A 14,371-nucleotide genomic window follows, 5' to 3' on the forward strand; every position below is an offset into this window, starting at 1 on the left:
CTGCCTGGTTTTGGGATGAGGGTTATGATGGCTTCATAGAATGTGTTCGGTAGTGAGCTTTCTCTTTCTATTTCATTGAAGAGTTGGAGGAGTATTGGTGTGAGCTCTGCTTTGAAGGCCTTGTAAAATTCCGCTGGAAAACCATCTGGCCTTGGACTTTTCTTAGCTGGGAGGTCTCTTATTGCTGTTTCTATTTCAATGCTTGATATGGGCCTGCTAAGATAGTTTAACTCATCTTGGTTTAGTTTTGGCATGTCAATATTTGCTAGGAAAAGGTCCATTTCTGTCAAGTTCTCAAACTTATTAGCATAAAGTTTTGAGAAGTATTCCCTTATAATGTTCTGAATCTTGGTTCAAACCTAGGCCTTATGTATGCTAAGTACTCCTTTTTCTACTTGAATTGTGTTCCTTAGACCCTGTGACTTTTTTTGGTATTGTGGATTAAACTCAGGATCTCACACTTGGTAGGCAAACACTTGAGCAACTCCCAAGTCCTTTGAGTTTTGTTCGCTTTTAGTTTGTTTATTTTAGTTTTTTTTTCAGATAGTGTCTTGCCCTAAGTTTTGGGACTGTCTTCCAAACTCTTTATTTTCCTACCTCTGTCTCCCAAGTAGCTAGGACTTAATGATGAAAGGTCATGTCCAGCTTGTTTTTGAGAAGAGAGTTTTGCCAACTTTTGCCTGAGATGCCTCAAATGACAGTTTTTGTGGTTTGAGATAATTCCTGGGATTATGGGAATTTACCACCATGCCCAGCTGGCTTTTTTTTTTTTTAACTCTCTAATAAGAGAGTTTATCGTTAAGTTCTTAAAAATTACATTCAAGAAAAAAAATAGTGGATCACTTGTGTCTTAGTTGGTCTAGATAATAAATTTGGAGCAGCTATTTTTAATTTTTTTTTCTTACAATTATTTAAAGTAATAGCATAATTTCTTATTTTCAGATTAGGCAGATGATTCTGGCTCTTATTAGTGACACTCTCCATTTAAAGCATTTGCTGTATATTTCTGCAGATAGTCCAATAAAAGATGTTTATCCAGGAATCTTAGTAGCTCGAAATGGTCACTCTGCTCCAAGTTCTGTACAATATAGGTAGTCTGAAAAGTTGTATATGTATTCACAATTTTTCTTAAACATATGTGAAAATTAAGTACTTAACCTAAATTTGTATTTTCTTTCTTGCCATTTTGACTAAGTAAATATGAAGATTATGTATACTACATTGTAAACAGTAATTTCTTAGGATTTGAAGAAAGGTTAGCAATAATAATAAAATGCTTAGAATTTTCTAAAGATTGAATAATTAAAGAATTAGACATCTGAACCTTTTGAATGACGTAGAACCTTTTTTCGATTTTGTTTTGTCTTTTCAACAGGCACTATTGCGTAACCATTCCCGAAATTCTACCCAAATTGCTTCTGTCAGTTAAATGGAATTCTAGAGATGAAGTAGCCCAGGTAAGAGCATGTTTGAGTTTCTTGAACAACTGTTATACAGCATTGATATGGCACTTAAATTATTTGCTCTCAGAAAATGTCCATGATTTTAAGAAATGAAATAAATTAATAATCATGGTAATATATGGAGAAAAACTATCATCCAAATTATCTTCACAGATAAAACTAATAGAAATTGAAATTTTTAAGCAAATTTTAAGGAGGTTTTAAAACCTTGAAATTGGCGGCTAAGAGAATGTTTTAGAGTTTATTTACAGCTGTCTTTAATTTTAAGTATAATTTATTATCTTACTCCAAACACAGATGTACTGTTTAGTAAAAGATTGGCCTCCAATCAAACCAGAACAGGCTATGGAGCTTTTGGATTGTAATTACCCAGATCCTATGGTTCGAGCTTTTGCTGTGCGGTGCTTGGAAAAATATTTAACAGATGATAAACTTTCTCAATACTTAATCCAGCTAGTACAGGTAAGCTAGAAAGTAATGCTTTATTTCAAGCTCATGCAAATTTCAAAGCCTAATGAATTAACTGGTTTTATATTACAGATTTTGCCATTTTAATCCTTACTTTCCAAGATTTTTTCTTTAATTCTTGAAATGTAGAAATGAGCCTTGAGTCATTTGAGATTTTTTTTTCTTTCTATAGAGAACTCAAATAGTATAATTCTTCAGAAAGACCAAGTCAAAGCCCAACAAATAACTACCAGGAAGTAGGTACTCCTTAACTATTCGTCCAAAGGGGTTACAATTCCATATATCAGGTTAAGAGTACAATGCTTCTTGATCAATGTTACCCCTTCATTCTCTCCCATTTTCTTCTTATCCCTGTCTTCAATTTACATATTTTTTGCATAATGCACATAAAAAGTAATGACTACATTATCATATTTTTGAGATTTTTGAATGTGTTACCCAGGCTGGTCTTGATCACTTATGGATTCAAGAGATTCTTCTGCCTCAGCCTGTAGGTTAGGTGGGATTGCCAATACATACCACCATGCTTGGCTTGTCATAAATTCTGACATGATAAAATTATCTCTTATTTTCAAACATTTCTTGATTATAATTTTGAAAAAGAATTTTTTGAATCCTTCAATTAATACCATGGAAAATCTTATTGAGAATTTAGTTTAGAGTATACTAGATTTTTGGTTTGATTTGATGACTGAGTATTCTTTATAAAGTTTTCCTAACCACAGGAAGATAGTTTAGTTTAAATTGACTTGTTTTAATAGTATATCTCTCCTCTTAAACTTCCTGTAGGTTTCCTATTATTTTGTAATCTTGTGCTTGTTTCTTTTTCTCACTTGTAAACTTTTTGAGTGTAGGTATCTTTTTGTTTTGTCTTTTTATTTTCATTTGAATTTCTATTTCTTTTAATTATCTAGGTTCTAAAATATGAGCAATATTTGGACAATCTGCTTGTGAGATTTTTACTCAAGAAAGCATTGACAAATCAAAGGATTGGACACTTTTTCTTTTGGCATTTAAAGTAAGTCAAATTATTTCCCCACCAAATTCTTAATAAATATATAAATCTTAGTTATTTATATATTGTTTTTGCTTGAAATAATTTTGCATATTGTACAACTGATGAGCTCTTAAACTTTCTCTTTAAATTAAGTAAACAATGAAAGTCAGAACTTCATTTTATACATGATGAAAGCTAAAATATTTCTAAGTATCCTAATTAACTTAAGTAAAATTTTCTAGGTACATATTATTGTTTCTATAGGTTTCACTATACATATGTAATAGCCCAAAATAAATGAAAAATCTTACCTTAGTTTTCAAGACAATAATGACAAAATCCCATGCTTCTTACTGGAACAGCTAATTAAGAATAATAAATATTTTTGGAATTTGATACATCTTATAGCATTTTATCTAAGAGGTCTTAACTTTTAATAAAGTTAAAAATATATGAGTAATATTTTCTTAATGTTAAAAATTAAGAATTGGGACCTAGGAGGTTTAAAATAACTTAAATTTAGAAGTTGCATAGAGAAATGTGCATATATATTTGCCAGAAAAATAAAATATTTACTGAGTTCTTTATTAACTCATTTTATGTTTTTATGTTTTTTGCTCAAAATAAACAAGTGAAACAAATCCTAGTTATTTATTAAATTTCAGTATTCATAAATTATTTATAATTCTTTACTAGTTTTTTTTTAATGGTAGGTTTTGTATCATTTTATTGTTGGTATGGTTGTAACTGTTACTTGATGATTTAGAAAATGGTTTTTCTATTTTCTTGAAGATTACATAACTCAGTTAAGAATATAAATATATATTTTATTTTATCTATTTTTAATCTTACCCTATCCTTTTAGATCTGAAATGCACAATAAAACAGTTAGTCAGAGGTTTGGCTTACTTTTGGAATCATATTGCCGTGCCTGTGGGATGTATTTGAAGCACCTGAATAGGCAAGTTGAAGCTATGGAGAAGCTCATTAACCTAACTGACATTCTCAAACAGGAGAAGAAGGATGAAACACAAAAGGTATGTCATTCTTTAGTTGTTTTTGAGACTTTTATTTTAAAGAAAAAAATCAGTAAAATATTTTAGTATTAGAATAGTTACACTTTAAAAACCTTACTTAGCCATAGTCAATGTTCCAAGTTTAAAAAGCATTATGCAATAAGCACACACACAAGATGAAAACTGTAAACTGCACAATACTTTATGTACTAGTTTTTTACAAATTAAAAAAAAAATAACTGGGCAGGAAAATACATACTTCAGAAAAATTCACATCAGTAATTCTATAAAGCTCTCTTTTAGGGTCCTGAAATGTCGGACAAACATTAGCTCTGTAAAAAGTGTTACTGTGACAGTCCTGAATGTCCACTATATATAATTATCTGCATATATACATTGACCTTTTCAAGGCTGCTAACTTTACTATATAAATTTTAGATTACATATTCAAGTGTAAAGGTTCCTATGATTATGCAAACATTAAAAGAATGTATGTTATTGAGACACTTCCTTGCAGAGTTGTTTAAAGGTCTAGTGTATATCTACATCATGGTGCTTGGAATTGAGCAGCTTAATATCTGGTTCCAAGTTCCAGTGCCAAGAAGCCCTATGTAAATAATATGGATTTATATTAAGTGCATTATTTAGACCCTGAAGGTTAATTTTCCTCACTGCAAAATGGGATTGATACTTTCATCGTAAGATTTTTGTGGAAACTAAATTACACAATGTAAAACACCTATCATAGTCCTTAAATTAAGAGAGATGCTTAATACAATGTACATTTATTTAATTTCCTATCTTTAAATTCCTATCGTTTCCATTTTATACTCATTATTAGTAAAAAGTCATTCTCAGTTAAATGTTATGCACTATGATTGAACTGATTTTATAAAATTATTGTATATAAGTTCAAATGTAGTACATTCGAAAATAATGGTATTTCAAAAGCATGTATGAGGGCAGCATAGAGAAAGTGAATAAAAGGTATCACTAGGAGATAGGAAGGAGATCAGGAAAAAGAAAATTATTGATTTTGATTGTGGAATTTATGGGCAAGCAGGAACTAGACTGTTTTGACAGAACAGAACTTACATTTAATTATAAACATTTATAAATTTTACATTGTTAAATATAAAAATATACACTTATGAAATATAAACATTCATTTTGTACCTACAGTTTTCTTATCACAGTGGTTTGAACTAATTTAACAATAGTTAAAATTAGTAGTTCATGAAATTCATTACTCCGCTGTTCCAATAAGACAGCAGTCATAGGTGATAAATAGGCATGGCTGAATTCTAATGCAACTTGATTTATAAAAACTAGTAATTGAGCTACAGGTCATGATTAACTTGCATTTACCTTTGTTACCAGCAGAGCTTATCTTTCCACAGGAAGGTACTAAGTGCTTGTCTCTCTCCCCAAACATGTTGCTCTGTGTCATAGAAACCCTATTTACTTCACCTAGAATGCAGCTAGTTGAGAGTATGGATTCAAATCTCATTCTCGATGTGTAAATTCATGAAATTTATGAAATTCATTTCTATTATTTCTATCTTTGATCATGCTTTTTAAAAAAATCAGGTACAGATGAAGTTTTTAGTTGAACAAATGAGACAACCAGATTTTATGGATGCTCTTCAGGGTTTTCTATCTCCTCTAAACCCTGCTCATCAACTAGGAAATCTCAGGTAAGGTTTTTAACAGTTTTAATAATATATTTGAATAAGTACATTTTCTGGGTAGAGTTTTGAGAAAAGTCAAAATATACCATGTATAATTAGAATGTATAATTATATATGCTTCCCTCTTCATTCTTCTACCTTGCAAAATAGGAATAGTAAAGTGTTGTTAAGTCTGAACTACATTTATTTGAAATCAATTTCTACTACTTAAGTAATAGAGTTTGAAACCTATGGACAAACTTTCTAATATGCTACATAAGAAATGGAATATAATGTCTGTAAAACTAATGATGTGTTGAAATTCATAGTTACATATGCATTTCTAAGCTTAGTAATTTCTTTAGGAAGTAATATACATAAAAACGAGAAAGTTAAATATTTTTGTAACATCTACAAAAACTGTTGTATACATATTTTAAAGTAAATTTGAGACTAAAAAGTATAACAAGGGTAAAATGTTTAGTAAAGATTTTAATGGTTTTAAAGGCTTGAAGAGTGTCGAATTATGTCCTCAGCGAAAAGGCCATTGTGGTTGAATTGGGAGAATCCAGACATCATGTCAGAGTTACTGTTTCAAAACAATGAGATCATCTTTAAAAATGGTGATGGTAAGAAAGAATATTTTAAGCTTATGATGCATGAATTTTGCTATCTTTTTATAAACAGGATATTCAAATACCTTGAAAACTATTTGAGCATTGCACATGTGATAAAATATAGACTAAGTAAATACTGTTTTTCCTGTATATTTTTTAATATATATTTTTATTGTAAAGATACTGTATAGGGGCTGGGAAGGTGCCCAGGCCCAGAGTTCAGGCCCCATGACTGGACCCCCCCCCAAAAAAAAATACTGTACAGTGGGGTTACAGTTACATGAGTAAGGTAGTAAGTACATTTCCTATGGAGCATTGCTATAGCCCCTCCCCTACCATCCCTTCCCTCCCCACCTCTCCCAACTACCCCTGCCCAACAAGGGTTGTACCATGGGAGAGGAACATACAAAAGAAACAAAAAAAAATCACATAGTACATTATAATTACATTAAAAAGAATAGCAACAAAAAGAACCCTATCGGGGTTCATTTCACTTTTCTACATTTTTTTTTAATTGTGAAAATACCGTGTAGAGGGGTTACAATTACATGGGCAAGATAATGAGTACATTTCTTATCAAGCATTGTTGCCTCCTCCTTTGTTTCCCCTTCCCATCCCTTCCCATCAATACCCCCCCCCCCCCCCGCCAAAGTTGTAAAGTTTGTTTTTCGACATAACATCTTGTGCATCTCATTGTTGCAATTGGTCCACCTGTATCCCTATTTTAACAATTTGTTTTTTCCCTTCCCCTCCACAAATTATACCAACATCAAATACAGTGAAAACAGGGATTATATTGTGGGGGAGGGACATACAAAGCAACAAAGAAACCTTATAAATATGTTAGAAACAATAGCAAGAAAGAAAAAACATTTGAGTCCTTATCTTGAGGTTCATTTTGCCTAACATCAACTTATCTGACCGTTTCTGCTTGTCTCAGACATATACTAGTTATTGCAAATAGTACCAATTAGCTGTTTAATTTTGAGAAGTCCATATATGTATACAGTGTACCTGATATCACTCATCTCTTCCATCACTCTCCCTCATCCTCACTCCCAAGGAGATGTCTTGAACTTAGCAATATACATGTGAAAGAAGTCAAGAAATCCAAAACTTTAAAATATATTTTTGTGTGCTCAATTATAATTTCTAACTGTGGCTATTGGGAAAGTAGTGGATATATACAGAGGCTTTTTCTTAGTTCCTTGTATTCACTTTAAAGGTGGACTCTTCTAAAATCATTGACTTGTCATGAATTTTAAGAACTAGGGAAGATCACCTGGAGGTTTACCCCTACAGTTAAACCTAGTACTTCTTTTCAGTGACTACCAATGATAGGGGAGTAAAACTTTGCTTTTTTCCACCCTTGTTCTTTGGCTGACCACAAATTGAAGATGACTTACGATAGATTGGCATAGGGAAAAACAAACCAAGCAATGGAATCTCAGAAAATATGAAACTTGAAGTGCAACCAGTGATTAAAAGTAATATATCAGCCTGAATTGCAGAAAAGAGTAGGAGCTTTGGAAGATAGGAGATCATGGTGACACAGTTAAAGGATGATGAAGAATTCAAAGATAGGATGAATGAAAATTAATTTGACATTCTTCTAACAATTCTCTTAGGTAATAAATGTCTGAAAGCAGCCCTCAAAAGTACTGGAGTAAATGCCCTGGAGTGGGATTGCTGTATAGGGGAGTTCTGTGTTTAGTCTTTTGAGGAACCTCCATACTGCCTTCCAGAGTGGTTGAACAAGCTTACATTCCCACCAACAGTATAGTAGCTTCCCTTTTGGCCACATCTCTTCCAGCATCTGTTATTTACTTTCTTGATAATGGCCAGTCTAACTGGGGTGAGGTGAAATCTCAGTGTGGTTTTGATTTGTATTTCTGTTATGGCCAGTGATGTTGAGCATTTCTTCATGTGTCTGTTGTCCATTCTTATTTCTTCTCCAGAGAGAAAATTCTTTAGTGCACTTATTAATGGGTGATTGTTTCTTTGAGGATTTGTTACTAAGGGAGTTAATTTTTTTAGCTTTAGGTATATCTTTGATAAGACCCTTGTCTGTTGTATAGCTAGTGAAGATCTTCTCCCTATCTGTGGGCTTTCTATTTATCTTGCTAGCTATGTCCTTTGCCATGCAGAAGCTCTTTAGTTTAATGCAGTCCCATTTTTCCAGCCTTTCTTTGATTTGTTGTGTTTCTGGCTCTTTATTTAGGAATTTCTGACTTGTGCCGAAGAGCCCTAGGGTATCCCCTATCCCTTCCTGTAATATTTTCAGAGACTTTGTTTTTACATTTAGGTCTTTGATCTATTTGGAGTTGATTCAGGTATAGGGTGATATATAAAGATCTAACTTCAATTTTCTACATGTGTATAGCCAATTCTGCCAGCACCATTTGTTGAAGAGGCTGTCCTATCTGATAATCTTTTTCCATTGGTTTATTCCTGGCAACCTCTGTTCTTTCACCCTCTATCTTGTATATACATTTATCTGATTTGGGGAAAGGAAGGGAAATAACAAAATTATGAAAGAAGCACAGAGGATGACCCAGTACAACAATGATATTCACAAGCCAGTATGTCAGAAAAGAATTTTACAACTTTGAGGGGGGGAGTGGGAAAGGGAAGGGATAGTAGGAGAACAACAAAGGAGTGGGTAATGATGTTCAACAAGAAATGTACTTTACTCATGGAATTGTAACCCCTCTATCTTCTTTACAATAAAAAAAAATACATTTTTTTGAAGTATTGGTGTGTGTTTGGGCTTAGGATCAACCTCCATTCACTCTTTACTGGTTGAGGGGAAATTTGCTCAACCTATTTAGAATCAGAAGTACTGAAATTAATTTTTATTATTTACTTCGTTATGATTTCTATGAGTAGTATCAACATTCATTCATTCCATAATTCATTCCACAAATACTGTTTAATCCTGGGGTTTTAGCAGTTAAGAAATATAATCTCTACTCCTCTTGTAGCTTATACTCTAATTGGAAAAAGTGTTTGAACAGCTGGTTGTAAAAATAATCTTTATTTTGTACACATTATTGAATTTCAGATTTACGACAAGATATGCTAACACTTCAAATTATTCGCATTATGGAAAATATTTGGCAAAATCAGGGTCTTGATCTTAGGTGAGTAAAGAGTAAGATAACCTGTACTTTGAAAGCAATCCTCAAAAGTAAATTATTATAAATATTAATTATAGAAACACTTTGAGATATATAAAGAAATGTAGGCAGAAGTAAATTAACTGGAGTTGATTATAGAATAGCTAATATGATTTTAATTAAATAAGAAGAGCTTTCTCTGATAAGTATCCCAGAATGTCATTAGGAACAGGACATAAGAGATTGAAAGGGCCCATTTTTATTCATTCCATCTTTATGATGGAGATCTATAATCTCCATACTCAGGAGGCTAAAGCAGTGGGCACCAGGAGTTGAGGCTATACAGAAAGACCCTGTCTCAAAAAACAAAACAAAATAGGCAAAATTTAAAAGTAAGGTTTTTTTTGTCTTTTTTTTTTCGTTTTGGGGTTTGAACTCTGGGCTTGGGCGCTGTCCCTGCGCTCTTAAGCTCAAGATGAACACTCTGCTACTTGAGCCACAGCACCACTTCTGGTTTTCTAGTGGTTTATTGGAGATAAGAGTCTGATAGACTTTCCTGCCAGGGCTGGCTTTGAACAGCCTCCTAAGTAGCTAGGATTACAGGCATGAGCTACTGCGCCTGGCTAAAAGTAAATTTTATAATGGAATTTTTCTAAGTTAAAGTTGATTTTTGTGTTTGTTTTGGGACAAGCAAAATTTATGGAACCAACTAGCTTTATCTTTTCCTTGGTTCCTGTCCATTTTTTTAGTTGTCAATAGTGTCTCCAAGTTTTGTAACATGCCTCATGTTCTTCTAATTGTTATTGCATCTAATAGATTTTTTTTTGTGTGTGACTTATGGCCTTGCAAATTGAAAAAAATCATCTCAGTAAAAGCCACTTTTTAAAGAAGTACATATGTCTGTGGGTGGGCATGACTCAAGTCAGGGTTCAGCAACAAGGTACTTTACGTAGAAATATCAAATTATACAAGACAAAGGCTTATTTATATGTCTCACAAATTTAGGATTGCATATATATACATATGTATATTACATATACAATGTGCATATATACATTTACACATCAGTGACATTAGTAAATATTCTTTTATTGCCAAAAACAAAATAGACATTTTACCTGCTAAGACAAAAAATTAAGTCATCAACTTCAAATTATAAACTCCTAATTCATTGCTTATTCTCTGATGTTTTCCAAAGATAATTAATGGGCTTTGAATCATGTTTACTTTTTGGCATAATTTCCTGTGTCATGAGGTATCCACATATCACTACCATTCCCAGAGGAGTAGAATATAAAAGAGATTTCAGAACTAGTAACAATGAAGGATTTAAATAAATAACTCTGGTTCTTACAATGCTTAATTGTAAATTAGTAGTTCTACAGAAAGAAGCATCTAAAGTTCAATTCAGCTTATTGACAATATTAAGAGATTTTTCTAAATAATTTTTGTGTAAGCAAATTTAAATTTTTATTTGTTAAATTTTAAGTAAAATTATTTTAACTTCAAAATTATAACAGTTTTATTTATACTTTAGGCTTGGATTTATTGTAATTCCCATTTTTGTATAACAAGAATTATAAGACAATTTAACTTTTTAGACCAGGAGTCGGCCATGTCAGGTACAATCATTTGTTCTGAATCTGTGAAGGCAACTGCAGGTGAAACACAACATTTAAAAATACATGAACTTTTTCCATATAAAAATTCAGTAAATCTAGGCCCTTAAATGATGTTATAAATATCCAAATGGAGCTTGGAAGTCCTTATCCTTCCTGCTTGCTCAACAGTAATAAAATAAATAAAAATTTTAAAAAAACAAATGATCTAGCCAGGCGCTGGTGGCTTATACCTGTAATCCTAGCTACTCAGGAGGCTAAGATCGGAGGATCACGATTCAAAGCCAGCCTGGGCAGGAAAGTCCATTAGACTCTTATCTCCAATAAACTACCAGAAAACCAGAAGTGGTGCTGTGGCTCAAGCTGTGCTTGCCTTGAACTGAAGAGCGCAGGGACAGCACTCAGGCCCAGAGTTCAAGCCCCATGACTGACCAAAAAAAAAAACAAAAAAACAGCAAAAACAAAGCAAATGAAATAAGATAGAATGAGTCAGAGTACAACCCTAAGAAATGTGTGTGTTTATGAGGGCAGGGAGAGATTTAATAACAGTAATGGTCAAAAGGATAGGAGTATCAGAGGTCCAAAAGAAAGCAGATTTCCACACACAGTTTGTATTGACAAGTACCTCAAGGGTTTTAGAAAATAAGGACTGAAAACATCTATGGACTTAATAAAAAGTTAAAAATAGAATGGTAGACATAAAATCCAGGCCACAAAGAATTAATGTGAGAAAATATAAAAGGAACTTAAGGAGAAAATGAAAAGTAGGAAGACTGGAAAGTTTTTGTGAAAAAAAATGGAAGCAAAACTATACTTTGTGCACTTAATGTGCCAATTTAAACCCTCATGGCTTCACCCTTGCCTCATATAATATATAATAGACTTTCAATCTACTTTTATTTTTTTGTGCGAGTCCTTGGGCTTGAACTCTGGACCTAATCACTTTACTACTTTAACCACTGCTCTCTATTTTTGGTAATTAATTGGATGTATGAGTCTCACAGACTTTCCTGCCTGGGTTGGCTTGAGTAGCTAGGATAATAGCTGTGAGCCACTTGTGCCTGACCTTTTTTTTTTCCTATTAGTCAATCTGATTAAACAGAAAGTATCCTAGAGTACTTATGTTCCTAATATAATGGTTATTCCAAGAGAAAGCATTTGAGTGGTTAACTTGTGGACAGAAATAGCTACTTTTTCCATGAAGTACCATTTTTATTAAAACACAAATTGAAGTACACACAAAATCTATAATCAACCAGAGGTAATGGTAAACAGCTGTAATTCCAGCACTCAGAAGTTAAGGCCTGCCTAATCAAAATAGGGTTTTGAAAAATCCTGTTTTCGAAAAACAAAAGCAAAAATCTAGTAAGTAAGCTACGATTTTTCAGACATAGGTATTTGGCAGATTTTCTTAAAAATCAATATATGCTGGGTTCAGTTCCTTAGCACCACATAAGCAGAAAAGGCTGGAAGTGGCGCTGTGGCTCAAGTGGTAGAGCACTAGCCTTGAGCTGAAGAGCTGAGGGACAGTGCCCAGGCCTGGAGTTCAGGCCCCACAACCAACCAAAAAAAAAAAAACCAACATATGCTTGTTTCTTTTTTTAAAAAAAGTGACAGTTTGTTGTTAACAATAAAATTTGAAATTTTGAGAAAATTAGAATGTTTTTTGGAGGTTGTGAACTAGTGGCCTCAAGTGGCCTCATACTTGCTAGGCAAGGGCTCTCTTCCTCTTGAGCCAAGCTTCTAGTAGGCAAAATTAAAATTCTGAAAAATTATATCCACCACTAAACTTAATGTATTCCCAAGCTTAAGGATTTTTCTAATGAGATTAGTGATAATATTAAGAGTTGTTTTTTTAAATGTAGTATGATAAAAAAATGTCAACATTTAGAAGATTTAAGCAACTCTTTTAAGTAATCAAGGCAGTATCTCATGAAATCATATGCAGGTAAAAGACTTCTCAAAGGCAAGATAAAATATTCAGTTTTAATTTATCAGTGTGAAAAATTTATTGACATGGTTTCAACTTCCATGTGGCAGCTTGATTGATTATCTCCTGTCAAGTCTTAGTATCAAAGAAAAATATTTATAATCTGCAAAGGCTATCTGATACATCTTTTTCTAACCATCTAGATGTATGAGGTGTGATTTTCTTCATACATTTCATTTAAAATATTATAGATAGATTGATTTCAGGAACATGTATGCAAATCCAGCTGTTGTTAATGATTTTGAGCTGGACATTTGGTGGCTGAGATCTGAGGATCCAGGTTCAAAGCCAACGCAGAGGGGAAAGTCTGTTGGACTCTTATCTCCAATTAACCACCAGAAAACCAAAAGTGAAGTGGCACTGTGGCCCAAAATGGTAGAGTGCTAACCTTGAGCAAAAATACTCAGGGACAGTGACCAGGCCCTGAGTTCAAGCCCCATAACTGACAAAAAAAAAAAAAAAGATTTTAAGAAAGTTTCATTTTTCAGTGAATGATTTTTGTTTTAATATTTATGTTTTATGAGATGTCATTTTCATTAACACATAATATTTAACTGAATTAATGAATATTTTAATTTTGAGTATCAGTAGATAACAATCCTCACAAATCAGAGCTCTGTGAGGTCCTTAATAAATTTTACAAGTACATAAGAGAATTGAGGTCAAAAATTTGAGAATTGCTACCCTGAAGTCTTACTTTGATGTCATTTAAGCATCTTAAAATTTACACATCTTTTTAGTTATCAATATTTAAATTTTTGTTGCTGTAATAATTTCCTTATTTTTAAATGCTGAAATGAAGGCTATGATAATTAATGGCAGATAATTTTGAGGCTCTTTCCAGTAATGTATTCGCCACATTATAAAAAGAAAAAAAAGGAGATTAAGACAGTAAAGTTCATGTATGAAAAAGTTGCAAATAGGAAATTTATATTTTGTCCTATTAAAATATTTTCTCCTTTAAAATTCATTGTTTTAATTGTAAATTGTATTGCTCCTTTTTCAGAATGTTACCTTATGGTTGTCTGTCCATTGGTGATTGTGTGGGACTCATTGAAGTGGTGAGAAATTCTCACACCATCATGCAAATTCAGTGCAAAGGTGGCCTAAAAGGTGCCCTGCAATTCAATAGCCACACACTACATCAGTGGCTCAAAGATAAAAACAAAGGAGAAATGTGAGTTTTCTTACATTAATCTAAGTTTTTGTTACATTAGTCTGTTAGTGGTTGAGTCTATATGTTCCTCTGAGCTAGACCACATTAAAAACTTAATTTATTTTAGAAAAAAATATGCTCAACTTTTAAGATATTTTGAGATCAATTGCTTATAATTTGATAAATCCTGTGCATTCACCTTATGCATATAGAATGAATTGTTAATGATTTAAAGAGAATTGGATATTCAGAAGTT

At 32.6% G+C, this 14,371-nt stretch overlaps 1 protein-coding gene across 2 annotated transcripts in view; it reads left to right on the plus strand.

The window, feature by feature from the left end:
* The window catches only part of Pik3ca (phosphatidylinositol-4,5-bisphosphate 3-kinase, catalytic subunit alpha), an 85,996-nt gene that overhangs the window by 66,187 nt on the left and 5,438 nt on the right, over positions 1–14,371 (plus strand). For both annotated transcript variants that reach the window (XM_013036563.1, XM_013036564.1), the window contains 8 exons: positions 1,376–1,457; positions 1,761–1,925; positions 2,846–2,949; positions 3,794–3,965; positions 5,535–5,641; positions 6,122–6,243; positions 9,296–9,374; positions 13,966–14,136. In XM_013036563.1, coding sequence (XP_012892017.1) covers positions 1,376–1,457; positions 1,761–1,925; positions 2,846–2,949; positions 3,794–3,965; positions 5,535–5,641; positions 6,122–6,243; positions 9,296–9,374; positions 13,966–14,136 — 1,002 coding nt within the window. The remainder of the gene's footprint in view (positions 1–1,375; positions 1,458–1,760; positions 1,926–2,845; positions 2,950–3,793; positions 3,966–5,534; positions 5,642–6,121; positions 6,244–9,295; positions 9,375–13,965; positions 14,137–14,371) is intronic.

This window comes from Dipodomys ordii, unplaced genomic scaffold (assembly GCF_000151885.1).
Source record: "Dipodomys ordii isolate 6190 unplaced genomic scaffold, Dord_2.0 Scaffold300, whole genome shotgun sequence".
NCBI classification, from domain to species: domain Eukaryota; kingdom Metazoa; phylum Chordata; class Mammalia; order Rodentia; family Heteromyidae; genus Dipodomys; species Dipodomys ordii.